The following is a 23,706-nucleotide window of genomic DNA, read 5'->3' as shown; positions in this document are numbered from 1 at the left end:
CTAGATATTACCCTGCCACTTCATACAACTGAAAATCCAGAGAGTGATTATTTATGGGGGAAGGCAGAGGACTGTGACTGGGAAGGGGCATACAGAGGAAGTTTGGAATATCTCCTAATACTCGTTAGGTTATTCATAGTTATTAAAGTTAACATTTGTTTTATGCAGTTTTCTGAATTTGTATTACAGTTAATATGGTAGCCAGACTCCAAGATGGGCCCCAATGATATCTACTTCCTGACAGCCACAACCTTGTGTAGTCCCTCCCACACTCAATAGAAATGATAGTTATCACTTCCGAGATTATAAAAGTTATAAAAGATACAGCTTCTGTCTCAGCTGCTCTCTACCTCTCTCTAGTTGGCTTCCCTCTCTGATCACCCCCTCTGGGGGAAGGCCACCTGCCATGTTGTGAGGACACTCACTCTATGGAAGGACACACTACAATTTTATTTTCCATTCCTCTATTGGGCAGTACTTACATTATTTCCAATATTTCACTAAAATAATGTGGTAATGAAAACTATTTTTTCATATCTCCTAGCAGATATCAAGACAGTTCTAGCTCATGTATCTTTGGGCTTCATTATATTTGGCCTACTTGCTCTCCATGGTAATTTACACTTCCATCCACCGTGCATTCTTGTTGCTACACAACTTGCCTATACTTGACACTGTGAGATATTTTTTTTTGGCTGCACCACACAGCTTGTGGTATCTTAGTTCCCAGACCAGGGATTGAACCTGGGCCCTTGGCAGTGAGAGCACAAAGTCCTAACCACTGGACCACCAAGGGATTCCCTGAGATTTTTAAATATTTCTAAATATGATGGATGAGACACAATCTCACTGATCCTTTAATGTGCATTTACCCTATGATTCAGTCTGCCTATCTTTTCCTATGTTTATTGGTTATTTAGCTTTTCTTTCCATGGACTGTACATTTTATATTCTTAGTGTCTATTCCCCTATTGGGCTGTCTTTTTTCTTTTTTTAAATTTTTATTTATTTTTTTTTAAAAATCTTTATTGGAGCATAATTGCTTTACAATGGTGTGTTAGTTTCTGCTTTATAACAAAGTGAATCAGCTATACATATACATATATCCCCATATTTCCTCGCTCTTGTGTCTCCCTCCCATCCTCCCTATCCCACCCCTCTAGGTGGTCACAAAGCACAGAGCTGATCTCCCTGTGCCATGTGGCTGCTTCCCACTAGCTATCTATTTTACATTCGGTAGTATATATTAGTCCACGCCACTCTCTCACTTCGTCCCAGCTTACCCTTCCCCCTCCCCGTGTCCTCAAGTCCATTTTCTACATCTGTGTCATTATTCCTCTCCTGCCCCTAGGTTCTTCATAACCATTTTTTTTTATATTCCATATATATGTGTTAGCATACGGTATTTGTTTTTCTCTTTCTGACTTACTTCACTGTGTATGACAGACTCTAGGTCCATCCACCTCACTACAAATAACTCAATTTCGTTTCTTTCTCTGGCTGAGTAATATTCCATTGTATATATGTGCCACATCTTCGTTACCCATTCATCTGTCGATGGACACTTAGCTTGCTTCCATGTCCTGGTTATTGTAAACAGAGCTGCAATGAACATTGTGGTACATGACTCTTTTTGAATTATAGTTTTCTCAGAGTATATGCCCAGTACTGGGAATGCTGGGTCGTATGGTAGTTCTATTTTTAGTTTTTTAAGGAACCTCCATACTGTTCTCCATAATGGCTGTATCAATTTACATTCCCAGCAACAGTGCAAGAGGGTTCCCTTTTCTCCACACCCTCTCCAGCATTTTTTGTTTATAGATTTTTTGATGATGGCCATTCTGACTGGTGTGAGGTGATACCTCACTGTAGTTTTGATTTGCATTTCTCTAATGATTAGTGATGTTGAGCATTCTTTCATGTGTTTGTAGGCTGTCTGTATATCTTCTTTGGAGAAATGTCTGTTTAGGTCTTCTGCCCATTTTTGGATTGGGTTGTTTGCTTTTTGATATTGAGCTGCATGAGCTGCTTGTAAATTTTGGAGATTAGTCCTTTGTCAGTTGCTTCATTTGCAACTGACAAAGGACTAATTATTTTCTCCCATTCTGAGGATTGTCTTTTCATCTTGTTTATGGTTTCCTTTGCTGTGCAAAAGATTTTAAGTTTCATTAGGTCCCATTTGTTTTTGTTTTTATTTCCATTTCTCTAGGTGGTGGGTCAAAAAGAATCTTGCTGTGATGTATGTCATAGAGTGTTCTGCCTATGTTTTCCTCTAAGAGTTTTATAGTGTCTGGCTTTACGTTTAGGTCTTTAATCCATTTTGAGTTTATTCTGTGTATGGTGTTAGGGAGTGTTCTGATTTCATTGTTTTCCATGTAGCTGTCCAGTTTTCCCAGCACCACTTATTGAAGAGGCTGTCTTTTTTCCATTGTATATTCTTGCCTCCTTCATCAAAAATAAGGTGACCATGTATGTGTGGGTTTAACTCTAGGCTTTCTATCCTGTTCCACTGATCTATATTTCTGTTTTTGTGCCAGCACCATACTGTCTTGATTACTGTAGCTTTGTAGTATACTCTGAAGTCAGACAGCCTGATTCCTCCAGCTCCATTTTTCTTTCTCAAGATTGCTTTGCCTATTCGGGGTCTTTTGTGTTTCCATACAAATTGTGAAAGTTTTTGCTCTAGTTCTGTGAAAAGTTCCATTGGTAGTGTGATAGGGATTGCATTGAATCTGTAGATTGCTTTGGGTAGTATAGTCATTTTCACAATGTTGATTCTTCCAATCCAAGAACATGGTATATCTCTCCATCTGTTTGTATCACCTTTTATTTCCTTCATCAGTGTCTTATAGTTTTCTCCATATAGGTGTTTTGTCTCCCTAGGTAGGTTTATTCCTAGGTATTTTATTCTTTTTGTTGCAATGGTAAACGGGAGTGTTTCCTTAATTTCTCTTTCAGATTTTTCATCATTGGTATATAGGAATGCAAGAGATTTCTGTGCATTAATTTTGTATCCTCCTATTTACCAAATTCATTGATTAGCTCTAGTAGTTTTCTGGTAGCATCTTTAGGATCCTCTATGTATAGTATCATGTCATCTGCAAACACTGACAGCTTTACTTCTTTTCTGATTTGCATTCCTTTTATTCTTTTTCTTCTCTGATTGCTGTGGCTAAAACTTCCAAAACTATGTTGAATAATAGTGGTGAGAGTGGGCAACCTTGTCTTCTTCCTGATCTTAGTGGAAATGGTTTCAGTTATTCACCATTGAGAACGATGTTGACTGTCAGTGTGTCATACATGGGCTTTATTATGTTGAGATAAGTCCCCTCTATGCCTACTTTCTGGAGGGCTTTTATCATAAATGGGTGTTGAATTTTGTCAAAAGCTTTTTCTGCATCTATTAAGATGATCATAAGGTTCTTCTCCTTCACTTTGTTAATATAGGTATCACATTGATTGATTTGCATATATTGAAGAATCCTTGCATTCCTGGAATAAACCCCACTTGATCATGGTGTATGATCCTTTTAATATGCTGTTGGATTCTGTTTGCTAGTATTTTGTTGAGGATTTCGCATGTATGTTCATCAGTGATATTGGCCTGTAGTTTTCTTTCCTTGTGACAACTTTGTCTGGTTTTGGTATCAGGGTGATGGTGGTCTCGGAGAATGACTTAGGGAGTGTTCCTCCCTCTGCTATATTTTGGAAGAGTTTGAGAAGGACAGATGTTAGCTTTTCTCTAAATGTCTGATAGAATTTGGCTGTGAAGCCATCCTGTCCTGGTCTTTTGTTTGCTGGAAGATTTTTAATCACAGTCTTAATTTCAGTGCTTGTGATTGGTCTGTTTATATTTTCTATTTCTTCAGTCTCGGAAGGTTGTGCTTTTCTAAGAATGTGTCCATTTCTTCCAGGTTGTCCATTTTATTCACATGTAGTTGCTTGTAGTAATCTCTCATGATCCTTTGTATTTCTGCAGTGTCAGTTGTTACTTCTCCTTTTTCATTTCTAATTCTATTGATTTGAGTCTTCTCCCTTTTTGTCTTGATGAATCTGGCTAATGGTTTATCAATTTTGTTTATCTTCTCAAAGAACCAGTTTTTAGTTTTATTGATCTTTGCTATTGTTTTCTTTGTTTTTCATTTATTTCTGACCTGATCTTTATGATTTCTTTCCTTCTGCTAACTTTGGGGGTTTTTGTTCTTCTTTCTCTAATTGCTTTAGGTGTAAGGTTAGGTTGTTTATTTGAGATGTTTCTTGTTTCTTGAGGTAGGATTGTATTACTATAAACTTCCCTCTTAGAACTGCTTTTGCTGTAACCCATATGTTTTGGGTCATCATGTTTTCATTGTCATTTGTCTCTAGGTATTTTTTGATTTCTTCAGTGATCTCTTGGTTATTAAGTAGTGTACTGTTTAGCCTCCATGTGTTTGTATTTTTTACAGATTCTTTCCTGTAATTGATATCTAGTCTCATAGCATTGTGGTCGGAAAAGATACTTGATACGATTTCAATTTTCTTAAATTTACCAAGGCTTGATTTGTGACCCAAGATATGATCTATCCTGGAGAATGTTCCATGAGCACTTGAGAAGAAAGTGTATTCTGTTGTTTTTGGATGGTATGTCCTATAAATATCAATTAAGTCCATCTTCTTTAATGTGTCCTTTAATGCTTGTGTTTCCTTATTTATTTTCATTTTGGATGATCTGTCCATTGGTGAAAGTGGGGTGTTAAAGTTCCCTACTATGATTGTGTTACTGTCGATTTCCCCTTTTATGGCTGTTAGCATTTGCCTTATGTATTGAGGTGCTCCTATGCTGGGTGCATAAATATTTACAATTGTTATGTCTTCTTCTTGGATTGATCCCTTGATCATTATGTAGTGTCCTTCTTTGTCTCTTGTAATAGTCTTTAGTTTAAAGTCTATTTTGCCTGATATGAGAATTGCTACTCCAGCTTTCTTTTGATTTCCATTTGCGTGGAATATCTTTTTCCATTCCCTCACTTTCAGTCTGTATGTTTCCCTAGGTCTGAAGTGGGTCTCTTGTAGACAGCATATATACGGGTCTTGTTTTTGTAACCATTCAGCCAGTCTATGTCTTTTGGTTGGAGCATTAATCCATTTATATTTAAGGTAATTATTGATATGTATGTTCCTATTACCATTTTCTTAATTGTTTTGGGTTTGTTATCATAGGTCTTTTCCTTCTCTTATGTTCCCTGCCTAGAGAAATTCCTTTAGCATTTGTTGTAAAGCTGGTTTGCTGGTGCTGAATTCTCTTAGCTTTTGCTTGTCTGTAAAAGTTTTAATTTCTCCATTGAATCTGAATGAGATCCTTGCTGGGTAGAGTAATTTTGGTTGTAGATTATTCCCTTTCATCACTTTAAATATGTCCTGCCACTCCCTTCTGGCTTGCAGCGTTTCTGCTGAAAGATCAGCTGTTAATCTTATGGGGATTCCCTTGTATGTCATTTGTTGTTTTTCCCTTGCTGCTTTTAATATTTTTTCTTTGTATTTAATTTTTGCTAGTTTGATTAATATGTGTCTTAATATATGTGTCTTAATATATGTGATTAATGTGTGTCTTAAGGCATGTTTCTACTTGAATTTATCCTGTATGGGACCCTCTGTGCTTCCTGGACTTGATTAACTATTTCCTCTCCCATATTAGGGAAGTTTTCAACTATAATCTTTTCAAATATTTTCTCAGTTCCTTTCTTTTTCTCTTCTTTTTCTGGACCCCTATAATTCGAATGTTGGTGCATTTAATATTGTCCCAGAGGTCACTGAGACTGTCCTCAGTTCTTTTTTCTTTATTCTTCTCTGCAGTAGTTATTTCCACTATTTTATCTTCCAGGTCACTTATCCATTCTTCTGCCTCAGTCATTCTGCTATTGATCCCGTCTAGAGAATTTTTAATTTCATTTATTGTGTTGTTCATCATTGTTTGTTTGCTCTTTAGTTCTCCTAGGTCCTTGTTAAACGTTTCTTGTATTGTCTCCATTCTAGTTCCAAGATTTTGGATCATCTTTACTATCATTACTCTGAATTCTTTTTCAGGTAGACTGCCTATTTCCTCTTCATTTGTTTGGTCTGGTGGGTTTTTACCTTGCTTCTTCATCTGCTGTGTGTTCTCTGTCTTCTCATTTTCCTTAACTTACTGTGTTTGGAGTCTGCTTTTCGCAGGCTGCAGGTTCGTAGTTCCCGTTGTTTTTGGTGTCTGCCCCCAGTGGCTAAGGTTGGTTCACTGGGTTGTGTAGACTTGCTGGTGGAGGGGACTGGTGCCTGTGTTCTGGTGGATGAGGCTGGATCTTGTCTTTCTGGTGGGCAGGACCGCATCTGGTGGTGTGTTTTGGGGTGTCTGTGACCTTATGATTTTAGGCAGCCTCTCTGCTAATGGGTGGGGTTGTGTTCCTGTCTTGCTAGTTGTTTGGCATGGGGTGTCCAGCACTGTAGCTTGCTGGTTGTTGAGTGGAGCTAGGTCTTAGCTTTTAGATGGAGATCTCTGGGAGAGCTTTCACCATTTGATATTACGTGCAGCCGGGAGGTCTCTGGTGGACCAATGTCCTGAACTCGGCTCTCTCTCCTCAGAGGCACAGGCCTGACACCTGGCCAGAGCACCAAGACCCTGTCAGCCACACGGCTCAGAAGCAAAGGGGGAAAAAAAGAAAGAAAGAAAAAAATAATATAAAATAAAAGTTATTAAAATAAAAAATAATTATTAAAAATATAAATAAATAAAAACAAAAGAAACAAACAAAAAACAGACAGACAGAACCCTAGGACAAATGGTAAAAGCAAAGCCATACAGACAAAATCACAGAAAGAGGCATACACATACACACTCACAAAAAGAGAAAAAGGAAAAACATATATTATCGTTGCTCCCAAAGTCCACTGCCTCAATTTTGGGATGACTCATTGTCTATTCAGGTATTCCACAGACGCAGGGTACATCAAGTTGACTGTGGAGATTTAATCCGCTGCTCCTGAGGCTGCTGGGAGAGATTTCCCTTTCTCTTCTTTTTTTGCACAGCTCCCGGGGTTCAGCTTTGGATTTGGCCCCGCCTCTGCGTGTAGGTCTCCTGAGGGCGTCTGTTCTTCACTCAGACAGGACGGGGTTAAAGGAGCAGCTGATTAGGGGGCTCTGGCTCACTCAGGCCGGGGGGAGGGAGGGGTACGGAATGCGGGGCGAGCCTGCGGCGGCAGAGACCAGCGTGACATTGCAACAGCCTGAGGCATGCCGTGTGTTCTCCCAGGGAAGTTGTCCCTGGATCACGGGACCCTGGCACTGGCGGGCTGCACAGGCTCCCGGGAGGGGAGGTGTGGATAGTGACCTGTGCTTGCACACAGGCTTCTTGGTGGAGGCAGCAGCAGCCTTAGCGTTTCATGCCCGTCTCTGGTGTCCAGGCTGATAGCCGCGGCTAGCGACCGTCTCTGGAGCTTGTTTACGTGGTGCTCTGAATCTCCTCTCCTCGCGCACCCCGAAACAATGGTCTCTTGCCTCTTAGACAGGTCCAGACTTTTTCCCGGACTCCCTCCCAGCTAGCTGTGGCGCACTAGCCCCCTTCAGGCTGTGTTCACGCAGCCAACCCCTCTCCTCTCCCTGGGATCTGATCTCCGAAGCTTGAGCCTCAGCTCCCAGCCCCCACCTTCCCTGGCAGGTGAGCAGACAAGCCTCTCGGGCTGGTGAGTGCTGGTCGGCACCGATCCTCTGTGCAGGAATCTCTCCGCTTTGCCCTCCGTCCCCCTGTTGCTGCGCTCTCCTCCATGGCTCCGAAGCGTCCCCTCTGCCCACCCCGTCTCCGCCCGCGAAGGGGCTTCCTAGTGTGTGGAAACTTTCCCTCCTTCACAGCTCCTTCCCCGAGGTGCAGGTCCCATCCCTATTCTTTTGTCTCTGTTTTTTCTTTTTTCTTTTGCCGTACCCAGGTACCTGGGGAGTCTCTTGACTTTTGGGAAGTCTGAGGTCTTCTGCCAGCATTCAGTAGGTGTTCTGTAGGAGTTGTTCCACATGTAGATATATTTCTGATGTATTTGTGGGGAGGAAGGCGATCTCCACGTCTCACTCCTCCGCCATCTTGAAGGTCTCCTGGGCTGTCTTTTTCTAATTGATTTGTAAAGGGTTCTTTACATATTCTAGATACTAATCCTTTTTAAGTTACACTTATCATAAATTTTTCTTAAGCCTTATCATTCTTCACTTTGTTTATGGTGCCTTTTGATGCACAGAAATTTAAAATGCAGCATAATTTAATCAATCTTTTCCTTATGACTTTTTATGTCTTAAGTTTAAGAAATTACTATCTACCACAAGATATGGCTTCCATCCCCACTCACTGATTTTTGTTTCTATTCTGCTTCTCTTCCAGAAATATGGTTTTTTGGTTCTATCACAGCTATGATTTTTCAAGTTACTCTCTTGTATTACAGCTATGGGTCTGCAACAGAAGGGGACTTTTTTCTGTGACTTCATTCTATCTCAGTTGAAAATTCCACATTTCCTTTTTCTTTTACATGTATATACATGTGTGTGTGTGTATATATATATATAAGTTTTTTCTTTTTTTTGGCCACACCACACAGCATGCAGAACTTCCCTGACCTGGGATCGAACCCATGCCCCCTACATTGGAAGTGCAGAGTCTTAACCACTGGACCACCAGAGAAGTCCCACATTTCTTAAAATTTCTAAAGTTAGGGTCAATAGTAATCTAAAACCTATTTTTTCTATTCCTAATTGTCTGATTTTTATACCAAAGTTAACTCTTTCTCATCATTCTTTGTTAGCTCAAATATCACCTTCTTAAACAGGCACCTTCAGTCAATCTTTATTTCACTATCCTCCTTTATTTTCTTCAAAGCACTTCCTAATTAAAATTATACCTTAAATATTTAGGTGCTCCTATGTTGGGTGCATATACATTTACAGTTATTTTACCTTCTTCTTGGATTGATTCCTTAATCACTATGTAGTGTTCTTCTTTGTCTCTTGTAACAATCTTTATTTTAAAGTCTATTTTGTCCGATATAAATATTGCTACTTGAGCTTTTGATTTCTACTAGCATGGAATACCTTTTCCCATCCCCTAATTTTCAGTATGTGTCCCTATATCTGAAGTGAGTCTCCTGTAGACAGCATATACATGGGTCTTGTTTTTGTACTCATTCAGCCACTCTATGAGTTTTGATTGGAACATTTAGTCCATTTACATTTAAGGTAATTATTGATATATATCTTCTTATTGCCGTTTTGTTAATTGTTTTGGATTTCTTTTTGTAGGTCTTTTTTCCCCTTTCTCCTTTTGTTTTCTTGTTATGTGATGACTATCTTTAGTGTTATGTTTGCACTCCTTTTTCTTTTTTGTGTATCTTTTACAGATTTTTGGTTTGCGGTTACCATGAGGTTTTGTATAGCAGTCTATATATATACGTGATTGTTTTAAGCTGCTAACCTCTTAATTTCAAATGCATTTTAAAAATCCCCTCATGATGACTGTTTTTGAGATCGTATTTTACATCTGTTTTGTGTATCCCTTAACAGCTTATCGTGGAGATAGAGGATTTTACTACTTTTGTCTTTTAACCTCTCTACTAGCTTTGTATGAGGATGATTCCTGCCTTTACTGTATGTTTGCCTTTACTGGTGAGCTTTTTCATTTCGTAATTTTCTTGTTTCTAGTTGTGGCATTTCCTTTTTGGCCTAGAAAAGTTCCTATAACAATTGTTGTAAAGCTGATTTGGTGGTGCTGAACTCTTTTAACTTTTCTTTGTCTGTAAAGCTTCTGATTTCTCCCATCAAATCTAAAGAAGACTCTTGCTGGGTAGAGTATTCTTGGTTATAGCCTGTTCCCTTTCATCACTTAAATATATCATGCCATTCCCTTCTGGCCTGCAGAGTTTCTGCTGAAAAATAAGCTGATAGGGACTTCCCTGGTGGCACAGTGGTTAAGAATCTGCCCGCCAATGCAGGGGACATGGGTTCCAGCCCTGGTCTGGGAAGATCCCACCTGCTGCGGAGCACCTAAGCCCATGCACCGCAACTACTGAGCCTGCGTTCTAGAGCCCAAGAGCCACAACTACTGAGCCCGAGTGCCACAACTACTGAAGCACGCGCACCTAGAGCCCATGCTCCGCAATGAGAAGCCACTGCAATGAGAAGCCCGTGAACCACAACGAAGAGTAGCCCCTGCTCGCCGCAACTAGAGAAAGCCTGTGCACAGCAATGAAGACCCAAGATAGCCAAAAATAAATAAATAAATAAATAAATTTATTAAAAAGAAAAATCAGCTGATAGCCTTAAGGGAGTTCCCTTGTATGTTTTTTTGTTTTGTTATTGGCTGTGTTGGGTCTTTGTTGCTGCTCGCAGGCTTTCTCTAGTTGCGGCGAGCAGGGGCTACTCTTCGTTGCAGTGCGTGGGCTTCTCATTGTGGTGGCTTCTCTTACTGCAGAGCATGGGCTCTAGGCACATGGGCTTAAGTAGTTTCTGCACTCGGGCCCTATAGCGCGCGGACTTTAGTAGTTGCGGTGCATGGGCTCAGTAGCTGTGGTGCATGAGCTCTAGAGTGCACTGGCTTTGGTAGTTATGGTGCGTGGGCTCTAGAGCGCAGGCTTAGTAGTTGTGGCGCAGGGGCTTAGGTGATCCACAGCACGTGGGATCTTCCCAGACCAGGGATCGAACCCATGTCTCCTGCATCGGCAGGTGGTCCTGACCACTGTGCCACCAGGCAAGTCCCTCCGTGTATGTTATTTTTTGCTTTTCCCTTGCTGCATTTAATATTCTCTCTTTACCTTTAATTTCTGCCATTTTAATTACAAAATATCTTGGCATGTCCCTCTTCGGATTCATCCTGTATGAGACTCTCTGTGCTTCCTCGATTTGGGTGACTGTTTCCTTTCCCAGGTTGGGGAAGTTTTCAGCTATTACATCCCAGGCTTTTTCTCTCTCTCGTCTCCTTCTGGGACCCCTATAATGCGAATATTAGTGTGCTTGGTGTTTTCCCAGAGGTCTCTTAAAGTGTCCTCATTTCTTTTCATTTTTTCTTGTTTTCTGTTCAGCAGCAGTGATTTTCACAGAGCTGGAGGAATCATGCTCTCTGACTTCAGACTATACCACAAAGCTACAGTAATCAAAAAGTATAGTACTGGCAGAAAAACATACACATAGATCAATGGAACAGGATAGAAAGCCCAGAAATAAACCCACACACTTATGATCAATTAATCTACAATAAAAAAAAGGCAAGAATATACAATGGAGAAAAGACAGTCTCTTCAATAAGTGGTGCTGGGAAAACTGGACAGCTACATGTTCAAGAATGAAAAAGTAAAACATTCTCTAAGACCACATACAAAAATAAACTCAAAATAGACTGAAGACTTAAACGTAAGACCAGATACTATGAAACTCCTAGAGGAAAACAGGCAGAACACTCTTTGACATAAATCACAGCAGTGTTTTTTGGATCCATCTCCTAAAGTAAAGGAAATAAAAGCAAAAATAAACAAATGGGACCTAATTAAACTTAAAAGCTTTTGCACAGCAAAGAAAACCATCAACAAAACAAAAAAACAACCTACTAAATGGGAGAATATACTTGCAAATGATATGACTGATAATGGACTAAAATCCAACATACATAAACAGCTCATACAACTCAATATCAAAAACACAAACAACTCGATTAAAAAATGGGCAGAAGACCTGAATAGACATTTTTCCAAAAAGGAAATGTAGATGGCCACAGGCACATGAAAACATGCTCAATATCGCTAATCATCAGGGAAATGCAAATCAAAACCGTGAGATATCACCTCACACTTGTCAGCCTGGCTATCATCAAAAAGAACACAAATAACAAATGTTGGTGAGGATGTAGAGAAAAGGGAACCCTCGTACACTATTGGTGGGAATGTAAATTGGTGCAGCCACTGTGGAAAACAGTATGGAAGTTTCTCAAAAAACTAAAAATAGAACTACCATATGACCCAATAATTCCACTCTTGGGTATACATCCAGAAAAGATAAAAACACTAATTCTAAGAAATACATGCACCCCCAATGTTCACAGCAGCATTATTTACAATTGCCAAGATATGGAAGCAACTTAAATGTCCATCAGCAGATGAAATGGATAAAGAAGATGTAGCATATACATACAATGGAATATTATCTGTTAAAAAGAATGAAATTTTGGGAATTCCCTGGCGGTCCAGTGGTTAGGACTTAGTGCTTTCACTGCTGTGGCCCAGGTTCAATCCCTGATTGGGGAGCTATGATCCCACAAGCCACGTGGTGTGGCCAAAAAAATTTTTTTTAAATAAATAAAACAACTGTTTTCAAAAAAAAAAAAAAAAGAACAAAATTTTGCCATTTGCAGCATCATGAATGGACTTGGAAGGCATTAGGCTAAGTGAAATAAGTCAGACAGAGAAGACAAATACTGTATATGATACCACTTATATGTGGAATCTAAAAAATACAACAAACTAGTGAATATAGAAAAAAAGAAGCAAACTCACAGATGTAGAGAACTAGTGGTTACCAGTGGGGAGAAGGAATAGGAAAGGGGCAGTGTAGGAGTAGGGGAGTAAGAGGTACAAACTATTAGGTATAAGATAAGCTACAAGGATATACTGTACAACATGAGGAATACAGCCAATATTTTATAATAACTGTAAGTGGAGTATTACCTTTAAAAATTGTGAATCACTATATTGTACACCTGTAACAGGCAATATTATACAGCAACTATACTTCAATTAAAAAAAATTTTTTTAATTTTAATTATGTGTTTATTTGTTTATTTTATATTCCACCCCATCATTAGACATAAGCTCTGTGAAAACAGACTTTTGTCTGCTGTATCTCTAACATGTAAAACAGAGGATACTAAGGTGCAGCAATATAATAACTTGTCCCAGATCACCTTAACCACAGTTCAATCTCTTTCCATTTCAAATATTCAGACTCTTAAGCAGTGTCATTTCCCTGTGTATTACAAAATATGAAGTAATAATAAAGATCACTTACATTTTTAATTGAAAAGCATATTCTTCTCATACCAAAAATTAAATCTTTATAATAATTCTAATTAATCCAAATTAAATTAAGTTTTAAAGCAGCCATAAATTGCTCTGTGCCTTTATTAGAAAAAATATCTATGCTACTCAGATGAGTAAGGGACCTATTCCCATCATATTTTTTGACCTAACTAAAACAAACAGAATAGGAAAATACATCAAAGTGCACTTTTAAAAATGAGATTGTCTTTTTTCTTTTCTCTACTTTCTTAACTTCTTGTAATATGGTTTTATAACTTTTGTCATTTAAAATTTTTTTCTTTGAAAAACAGAAAAAACAAACCAAACAAAAGGTAAAAACCCAGCAGATTTACTCACTCTTTTTCAACATTTTCTTTTTGGTTGCAGGGGTAGATGAAGTAAGTGCACATGCAAACTCTGCATCTTCTTTAACCTTAGATGATCCTGCTGAAGTGAAAACCACAGAATCATTAAGATATTTGAAAACTAATTCTCTCCTGTACTTAAGTACAGGTACTTTCTAAGGATAGGAAATATAATACCATTTCCACACTTTAAGAGCTCATATTATTAAATAAAAATAAAATAATTTCTAATAACCAAAATTGCCTCTTTTGACACTATCTTTCCAGCTCAAAGAAGAAATGTAGTCATTCATGATTCATTGTTGCTTCTCTTGAGGAAGAGATGTGAAAGTAGAAGCAGCAAAGTGATTCAGCTCCCAGGTGGAAGGAGAATCTTTTCAATGAAACAGGTGTTTAACTTTTAATGAAGATGCTGCCAAATTTTCAGATCAGTCAATGATGATGAGTTATTTTCCAAATGCAATACAATTTCTTAACTTATTAGGAATACAACACGATCAGATTAAGAGAAAAACAAAGTAAACTGTATGTTTTAAAGATAAAGGAAAAAGTAAAGATACTCACTGAATATTTGTAAATCTGTATAATGCTAAGTAACAGTAATAGTAGTACTATATTGACAAGGCAGTCTCACCCTACTTTAGTAACTACAATTTATACATATACAAAAAAGGTTTTATTGAAGTCATTTTATTAGTAGAAAGTACTTTGTTTTGTCTAAAGTTGGTTTAAATATATTCTCTTAAATTTTAATTTGAAACTGTTCTTTCAATTTGCTTCATTCATTTAACACCCTTGATAAGCATAAATAGTTCAAATGGAAAAAGCAGTCAAGTTTATGACCTATTATTAAAGAATTCCAAGCCAGACAGATACAAATCAGTGAGGTTTTACTTTAATAATCTTTAAGTGTAGATTAGGGATACTGAGAAAGGGACTTCCCTGGTGGCGCAGTGGTTAAGACTCCATGCTCCCAATGCAGGGGGCCCGGGTTCCATCCCTGCTTAAGGAACTACATCCCACATGCATGCCTCAACTAAGGAGCCCTCCCGCCACAACTAAGACCCAGCACAACCAAATAAATACATACATATTAAAAAAAAAAAAAGGGGGATATTGAGATATACATACCTTTTTCTCTGATTTTAGTCTCTGACTGTGTATTTTTCACTTTGCCTAAAAGCAAAACCAAATATAACGTTGGTCACATTAGGAAATTAAAACACAGGACACATTATCAAATCAAACTCATTTCTATTACCTTTCATTTTCTGTGGCAATTCATTTGTTTCAATTTCCTCTGAATCGCTGCTTTCAGTGTACTGTACCGCAGTTTTTCTCCTAAAATTAAGTATACACAAATTTTTTATCAATCCAAAACAAAACGGGATATAAAAACTTACATTTAATAAATGTAATACAAATGCTTTTTGTCTTGCCCTGGTTTATTTTTTGAAAAAATATCAGGGGAAAAAATTTTTTATTTGACAAATGAAAGTCAAATTTGCTGAAAGCATTTTGCTTTCGTAGCCAGAAGCATTCACTATACAAAATGCAGTATCACTATTATTAAAATAAATTTGAGAAAGTAAACCATTCTAAGATAGTAATCCCTTCAACACTTTGTTCAGTATTTGGTAATTCAATTCAAACACTTATATTAAAACTAGAACAAAAAAGAAGTGACTCTGATTATCAAAGATAACCCTCCAATATAATGAAATAGGCAGCTAAGAGGCAAAAATATAATTCTTTCACAATGAAAATTTTTATAAATTCTGTGTAGAAACAGTACAATATGGTGGTTAAGTGCCTACGAACAATGGACTCTGGAGAGAGACTGCTTAGATTCAAATGTCCATTCCACCATTTATTTGCTATGTGACTTTAGGCAAGTCACCTAATATTCTTCTAAGCTTCAGTTTCCTCACTTGGAAAACAGGAATAAAGATACAATCCACTTTGTAGGATAAAATGTGTTACCACATGCAAAGCCTCTAAAATAGTGCCTGTTGCACAGTAAGTATGTATGTATTAGTTTTAGTATGTGTGTTGGTGGTTGTTTTTCCCATATCATCATTATTTCCACACCCTTTAATCTGATCTGGGCTACCTAACAGTGCCCTGTTACCAACACTCATGGTCAGTTCAGAGTTATAAGATTTGATATCTAGATGAGAGGGAAACTGATGAGTCCTGGTTTTGTGCTCAGTTCAGACAGGTACTAAAGATAGAGAACAATTAACACAGCCCCAGTTTTGAAATCTCTATTGGTGGAATAGCTAAGAGGGACTCAGATTTGAGGTCATGCCTGCAGATATTGATGGTGGACAATAAAACACAAAAGCCAAGTATTTAGATCTACCTCAGAGAGTAAATAAAATTTATAAAGTTAACAGATTCAAATGGAGAGCAGAGGGGCATTATGTGTTATTCAAATTCTCCCTCCAGTCTACATTAATATAATACTCTCCATAAATAACTTTATCATGTCTTATTTCCACTAAAGGGAAAGTGAGAAAGAACTCAGATGAGCAAAGAATGCTTTTGTCAAACCATCCGATAAATATACATCAGTTCTCAACTCCTCAAATTCATAAAGAAAATTCTTCTAAAGTCTTAACAAAAACAAAAAACCCAAGAGCTAGATCTCAGTTCCTATGTGAAATAGGAAAATAGTAGAAAGATAAGTGATTATTAAAAATTACCAATTCACCTCTTTTATATATTAATTTTTTTTTTCACCTGTAAAATGAGAATGGTCTACCTGCCTAAGTCACAGTGACTTTAGCAGTTTCAAATTAAAGAATGTATTTGAAAGAACTCTGCAACTGAGATAATGGTCATAGCTCTCTCCCATATGTAAGAAAACGGAGAAGGAGTTTAAACATATTACATAAAATTAAACCATAATAGAGTTTACCTTTTGGGGCGGGAGCTAGAGAATTCTGACTTGGGATATTTATTCTTTCCCTTGACATCTGAAATACTGGGTTCTCCACTACATCTAGATCCTTCCATTTCAAAAAAAAGGACAAATATACAGAGTATTAGTAAATTGTCTTAGACTAGCAGTATCCTTAAAACCTTGGTTTTCCAACTCAGTAGCTCAACTCTTAATATATTCATTCCTATTCTTTCAATCAGCCAGCTGTACTCTCTACAATTTCCTAATCTAGTATTTTCTCACTGAAAAGTACCTTCAATTTTTTTGTGCCCAGTCTTTCCCCTGTAGTCATCTAGCCAATTCCTACACTGGCTGAATTTCCTGCTATACCAAGGCAGCTAAGAGCTGCTGGAAAAAAAAATGAACAATAAACAGGTGGTATTAGGGTTAGGGTCACCTTGTATCACTTAGCAACTCTTTTACCTATCACACATCCTCCCTACCCACTCACCTGGATGATCTATACTACACTGGATCCTCTGCTAGATTTTAAACTCCTTTTACTCCCAGATGACCTACTTCACTTTACAAAGAAAATCAGATGTCATCTTCTATAAATTATCAATTTTCCTACCTTTTTATTCTCTCAATTATCTATATTTTTCCTCAACCTTACTTCCTTTCCTTCTAATGCTAACTCATGTACCTATTTTCTTGATCTCATTTCCTCCCACAGGCCACCAAATTATTCTCTCCATTGTATACAAAATCTTTTCCTATCCATGGATTTCCTTCTTAAACCACGCCCCCCAAAAGCCCTCAATTCTGCCTCTCTCTCCAACTATTTTTCTCCTATCTGAAACACAGCAAAATTCATAACAGCACATAGTTGTTATTAACAATTCTTTATCTACTAGTCTTATTTTAAAATATTTTCAGTCTTGCTCTGTTCTAAGCAATCTTAAGAAATTAATTTTATGAAAGTCACTGACTGCTAAATCCAGCCACATAACTGTTAAATCCATAGATCCCTTTTCATTTCTCCTCTGCTAATTTGGCTCTAACCTATCTTTCTATTTTTATCTGCTGTTTATTCATGCATATTCATGCATATTCTGCTGTTATTCATTTACATTATAAATACCATAAACTACTCTGAGGTCCCAGAGCAATATACTCTGTGTTTTGTCTTGACTTTAACCGCCCTTTCATGGGTTTTTTTTCCTCAACCAAAAATGCTTCTCCTCCTCTAATGTGCTACCAAGCCAATTCCATCATCGCATCGCTTCCTTGATGAAATTTTTCCTACCAGTCCTCATGAGATTCTTTAGAAAAAGAGATCTGAAATTTTTGTATAGTACTAAGCCAGAGCTGGAATTACATCATTAAATTGGAAAAATCTAAATCAAACATGGGGTCATGTTCAAAATTAAAGTTTACCTTTGATTAGTCCATCTGCCTTTTCACTGGTATTGTTCCCTCCAAGTTTCATAGATTCATCGTAAACATTACATTCCTGGATGAAAAGGCATATTTCTTACATAGTACTGCTGTCAGTTTTAAGTAAATTTAAAAATGCATCCTATTTTACATTGCTTTACTTTACATAATAAAGACTACTTAAATTGCTACCCTATTCTGGAGCAATGGAAGGAGGTGCATTAAGAGGAAAAATGTACAAATTGATGAAAAATTTTTTCACAGGTATCTCAAAAAAGAAAACTAGTCTGTCTTAACCTTTTCAAAAGGAATACAAAAAAGCAAACCTCAATTATAAATGGCACATTAGTTACTGTGAGAAACATTCACAAAATGAGATTTACTTTAGAATTAAAAGGAATTCTAAGACTACAAACTTTCAAACCAAGAGTCCCTAATAGATCTTAAATGAGGCTGCCACTGACATCCTTTTTTTCTGGAATTCCCAGAATGGGTAGATGAAATAGTCAGGTTTCAGAATGCCTCCTCCCTTACTCTATCAGGGATTTTCCCTGCCAACTCTGACTTTGTCCTTTTCCCTTCATGTGTTCTCCTTTGTTTCAAAGTGCAACTATGTGTACATGAGCACAAGAACTTCTATAAAAGTAAAATTTTATACTTCTCTGTGAAATATTTTCAACTGAGTCTAGTAGGGCAGGGTTCCTCCAATCTTACTTTTAATTCTAGACTTGATTCTGTAGGTAGGAATGACAAATAAAATTGGGTGTAATTAAATTAATTATTCCAGTGTAAAAAGAAAGGTAGGGGCTTCCCTGATGGTCCAGTGGTTAAGAATCTGCCTGCCAATGCAGGGGACATGGGTTCGAGCCCTGGTCCAGGAAGATCCTACATGCCGGGGAGCAACTAAGCCCACGTGCCACAGCTACTGAAGCCTGCGCGCCTAGAGCCCATGCTCCACAACAAGAGAAGCCACCGCGATAAGAAGCCCGCACGCCAAAAGGAAGAGTAGCCCCGCCGCAACTAGAGAAAGCCCACGCGCAACAAAAACCCAAAGCAGCCAAAAATTAATAAATAAATTTACAAAAAATAATAATAATAAAATAAAATAAAAAAATAAAAAGAAAGGTAGGTCATATTTTGAATCAAAACCTCAGAGTGGTGTTTGGGATTGGTTAGCAGGAGTACAATGTAATTTTTGCCTAGAATTAGGGCCAATAAAGGATATTTTATTTTAGTTTTTAAAAAAATAGAAATTTAAACATCTTACAAAATCTCATTAGTGTTTATGTTTTACTAAAAATGTGGTTGAAAAGAAAATCCATCCCCTTCCAATGGTATGAGTCCAAATAAATTAAAAAGCCAAGATGTACCATTTTTAGAGATATGTAACTAGAAGTTGTTTAGATAATTAACTTTTTAAAGCATTAGCTTCAAGAAACTGATGCTAAAAATGCCTTTCATGGCTTCCCTGGTGGCTCAGTGGTTAAGAATCTGCCTGCGAATGCAGGGGACATGGGTTCGAGCCCTGGTCCGGGAAGATCCCACATGCTGTGGAGCAACTAATCCCGTGCACCACAACTACTGAGCCTGCACTCGAGAGCCCGCGAGCCACAGCTACTGAAACCCGCGCACCTAGAACCCGTGCTCTGCAACAAGAGAAGCCACTGCAATGAGAAGACCGTACACTGCAACGAAGAGTAAGCCCCTGCTCGGCGCAACTAAAGAAAGCCCGCACGCAGCAACGAAGACCCAATGCAGCCAAAAACAAATAAATAAATAAATAAATTTATTTTAAAAAAAGGTCTGTCACTTAAAAAAAAAATGCCTTTCATCATTCTACCCAGTCTTCAATAATCAGTACAATCATTTATATTATATTAAATAGTATGCAAAAAATAATTCAAAAGTTTATCTACAAAGGATGTCCTTTACATTATTCATTTCATATTAAATGACTCTTAGTAAGCCTTTTCTTCATAGAGTTCAAAGATATACATATAAAGTCCAACCTATCAAATCATACTATGCTCCAATCTCATGAAATTTAATAACATTTCACTCTGTAAGCTTGGAATATCCAAATCTATCTGAAATAATGAAATTTCTGTTGCAATAAATGTTTAGCTGGAAATCACATTTTCAGCCTCAATTTCAACTAATATAGCAAACTAAATATCCTAAAACCTTCCTACTACATAACATGTTAAATGCATGGCTGATCTTGGAGAAAAAGGGAAAGCCTTATTGATAATAGATAATTTTTTAATTGGTAATTGACAATGAAGCTGTAAGTAGTCTTAGGTGCTATTCTTCAGTTTTAATAACTAAATGTAGAAAGAAAAGGACGGACATGGAAAGCACTGGACTATTCAGGGTAGGGAACTGAATCTTAGACATTAACAACAGAGTTAAACTCCCACTAAAAGTACAAAGAAGGAAATGCAACTAAGCGCACAAATTAATAAAATAGAATCATAATAAACAGTTGCAGGAAAGTGATATGCAGCATCTTTGAAAAGTAAAAAATAAGAACAGTAAAGTCCAAAAAATAGATATTTTGCATACACCTTGCACCTAGTTATTTCCTACTTTAAGTTCTTTGGATTTTCAGCTGAGAATGAAGAATAACCGTTTCATTCTTATAACATTTATTTTCCCTACAAAACTAATTCATTATTAATTCTTAGAAACTGAATATACATGTATTATGTGTATATATGCTATATATAAAAATATACACAAATTAAGCATCAAGAATAGTCACCCATTCTCTCATCATTAGGACATAATTATCACTATTAACATTTTGGCACATACAGTATGTGTGACTACACTTAGACGTATATAAATATGTATTTACAAAATGAAGACTCAAACTCTATACACAGAGGCATATCTGGCCTTTTAACTAAAAAAGATCATGAAAGTATTCTTCAAAAATAGGACTTTGTAGTTGCATAATATTAAATTTTATGGTTGTATCATAATTTAACTGTTAACTTATTGACAGGTATTTCTTTTCTGCCTTTAAAATAATGCTGGGGAAATAAACTTGTATTTTTCTGTTTGGAAAAAATGCATTTCTTATAACTTCTTTAGATAGTTTCTTTGAAATGGCATTGTTGAATCAAAGATTATAAACACTTTTAAGGCTTTTGATACACATTACCAAATTGCCTTCAAGAATGTAGCATAAACTTTCACTCTTATCAGCAACACACGAGAAAGGCCATTCATCGTATCTCTAAAAACTGGATATTATCAATTTTTTGGCAATAATTTTTTTAATGACAAAATTAAAAGGTTTTACAATAAACCAGAGACTTTAGAAAAAACACACTAATACTTTACCTTCTTCAGCTGATTTTTCTTAATTCTTTCAATAGGAAGAGATTTGCCATCATGGAAGTTGGTAAGAATCACTGCAATGGCTGTCAGAGTTTTGCCCTTTAAAATGTTTTACAAAGAAAAATGGTCAGATTCTGAAACCCAGTTGACCAGACAACATTCCGAAACTAATTTTTAAATCAAGTAAGAAAATATCAAACAGCATTCAGGGCCACAGAAGTATGCTAATTATTATACTAAATAATATACATATTAATGAAGTTATTTCATTCATTAAGTTAGTAAATGCTTTACCATGCCGTATTATTAGGAGTTATTAAATAATTTACTGTGTAAAATCCTGTAAGCATCTTTGAGAAATGTCATTTTATTTTTTTAATCCTTTTTTAATTGAGGTATAATTTTCATACAACAAAATTCACAGACTTAAAGTGTATGGTTTGATAGGTTTGACAACTGTATACACTGGTGTAACCACCACACAATTAAGATACAGAAAAATTTTATCACCAAGAAGTTGCCCTGTATTCCTCTGCAGTCCATCTCCCCACCTCTGTACCAGACAACGGCTGATTTGTCTCTATCACTATATATTAATTTTTCCTGCCTTTGAACTTGATATAAATGGAATTACTCAATGTACTCTTCTTTGTTTAGTTTCTTCTGCTCAATACAATTTTAGGCCCAGTCCTGATTCAGAGCATGTGGTGACCTGAGCTGGTGTAAGTTGCTCCTTAAGAAGAATGGAGTAATATAAAGAAATGCTTATTAGCAATTCATTGTTTTTTTATTGCTGAGTAATATTCCATCATATATGCATACATGGCACACTTATTTGTGCACTCACCTGTTGGTGGACATTTAGATTGTTTCCAGTTTTTGACTACTATGAATTAAGCTGGAGCAGCTAGCAGTACAAGTGTATAAGTTTTCCATAAACGTATGTTTTTAAGGAAATGTCACTTTACTGAATGACTGCCATTTAAATGTCACATTTAACCCTGAACTAATAACTTTATCACAAAACTACAACTACTTGCTTGCCATGTAATTCAGAGCTAACTTAAAATGATTAGTAATCCCAGTATGGACATAAGATAATTACTTTATTAAATTTCATTTAAAGATATTTCCAAGACTTAAAGACTGTATACCTTACCAATAAAGCATACAGGACAAGATATTTCTTGTGCATTTTTTAAAAACAGAAATATGAAAATTTTCATTATTTTCCATAGCTGAATTTATAATTACCAACATAGAAATAAACCTCTTTCAAGTTGAAAGCATTGTAAAGCAGCAGTTTTCAAAGTGTGGTCCACAGGTCCTAGGAGCTCCCCAGGACCCTTTCAGGAGTATGTGCAGTCAAAACTGTTTTAATAATTCTACTAAGACCTTACTTGTGTTGATATCTGTAGTAATTCCACAAAAAGCAATGGTGGGTAAAACTGCTGCTGCCTTAGCATGACACAAAGCAGTTGGCACTACATTATATTAGTGGTCACTGTATTTTTAACCGCCACATCCGGTTAAGAAAAAAAAAAAAAAGACAAACCAAAGAAACAGTTTCACTTTAAGAATGCTCTTTAAGAATGTTCTTGAGGGACTTCCCTGGTGGCGCAGTGGATAAGACTCCGCACTCCCAATGCTAGGGGCTGGCTTCAATTCCTGGTCAGGGAACTAGATCGCACATGCATGCCGCAACTAAGAGTTCGCATGCCACAATCAAGGAGTCTGCCTGCCGCAACTAAGGAGCCCACCTGCTGCAACTAAGGAGCCCACCTGCTGCAACTAAGGAGCCTGCCTGCCACAACTAAGGCGTCCACGTGCTGCAACTAAGGAGCCGGCGCTTCGCAACTAAGAAGCCCGCAAAAAGAATGTTCTTGATAAAGCAGTACACATTCATTTTACCAAATCTCACCTCTTAAGTACACACGTTTTAAATATTCTGTGTAACAAGATGGGAAGTACACAAAATACTTCTTTTGCATACCAAAATATGAAGGTTATCTAGAGAAAAATCACTTGTGAGACTGAATTACAAGCTGAACTAGCTACCATGCATCGTCACTTTCAAGTACCACCATTTTAACTTGAAAGAATGACTGATAACTAGTTATTCATGACTGAGTGGCAGACATTTTCTTGAAAAAAATGAATAAAATAAGCCTATCAACTCCAAAGGAAACAACTGACAGTGTTTGTTGTTAATGATAAAATTTGAGCTTTCAAGAAAAAATTATGTTAGAAAACTTGTATCCAACACTATGAGTAGAAAAGCTTCCCAAATATAAATGCCTTTCTAATACGATCAGCAGTAGTATCAATGAATGTAAATTTTTTTACATTGTATAATGAAATGCATCAACATTTGGCAGATCTGTGTAACTCAGTGAACCAATATATTCCAAATGAGCAATACCTAATGTTACAAAATCATGCATGGGTAAAATATCCATTCAACGTGCAAGCTACACCAATGGATTTTAATGGAACAAAGTATAAAAAGTTCATTGATATGATTTTTTAAGTTCCACATTATAGGAACTTTCCTGGCAGTCCAGGGGTTACGACTCTGTGTTCCCAATGCAGGGAGCACTGGTTTGATCCCCAGTCAGGGAG

At 37.0% G+C, this 23,706-nt stretch overlaps 1 protein-coding gene across 4 annotated transcripts in view; it reads right to left on the bottom strand.

The window, feature by feature from the left end:
• Positions 1-23,706, bottom strand: part of HLTF (helicase like transcription factor) — a 74,327-nt gene that overhangs the window by 29,140 nt on the left and 21,481 nt on the right. For 3 of the 4 annotated variants that reach the window (XM_061193558.1, XM_061193559.1, XM_061193557.1), the window contains exons 8-13: positions 21,088-21,183; positions 17,737-17,812; positions 16,333-16,423; positions 14,671-14,750; positions 14,541-14,585; positions 13,402-13,491 (exon numbers count right to left, since the gene is read on the bottom strand). In XM_061193558.1, the coding sequence (XP_061049541.1) occupies positions 13,402-13,491; positions 14,541-14,585; positions 14,671-14,750; positions 16,333-16,423; positions 17,737-17,812; positions 21,088-21,183 (478 nt within the window). The remainder of the gene's footprint in view (positions 1-13,401; positions 13,492-14,540; positions 14,586-14,670; positions 14,751-16,332; positions 16,424-17,736; positions 17,813-21,087; positions 21,184-23,706) is intronic. The other variant, XM_061193560.1, reaches the window with a different exon arrangement.

Source organism: Eubalaena glacialis, chromosome 6 (genome assembly GCF_028564815.1).
Source record: "Eubalaena glacialis isolate mEubGla1 chromosome 6, mEubGla1.1.hap2.+ XY, whole genome shotgun sequence".
NCBI classification, from domain to species: domain Eukaryota; kingdom Metazoa; phylum Chordata; class Mammalia; order Artiodactyla; family Balaenidae; genus Eubalaena; species Eubalaena glacialis.
The sequence above is the reverse complement of the archived record's forward strand: the minus strand, read 5'-3'. Positions and strand labels throughout refer to the sequence as shown.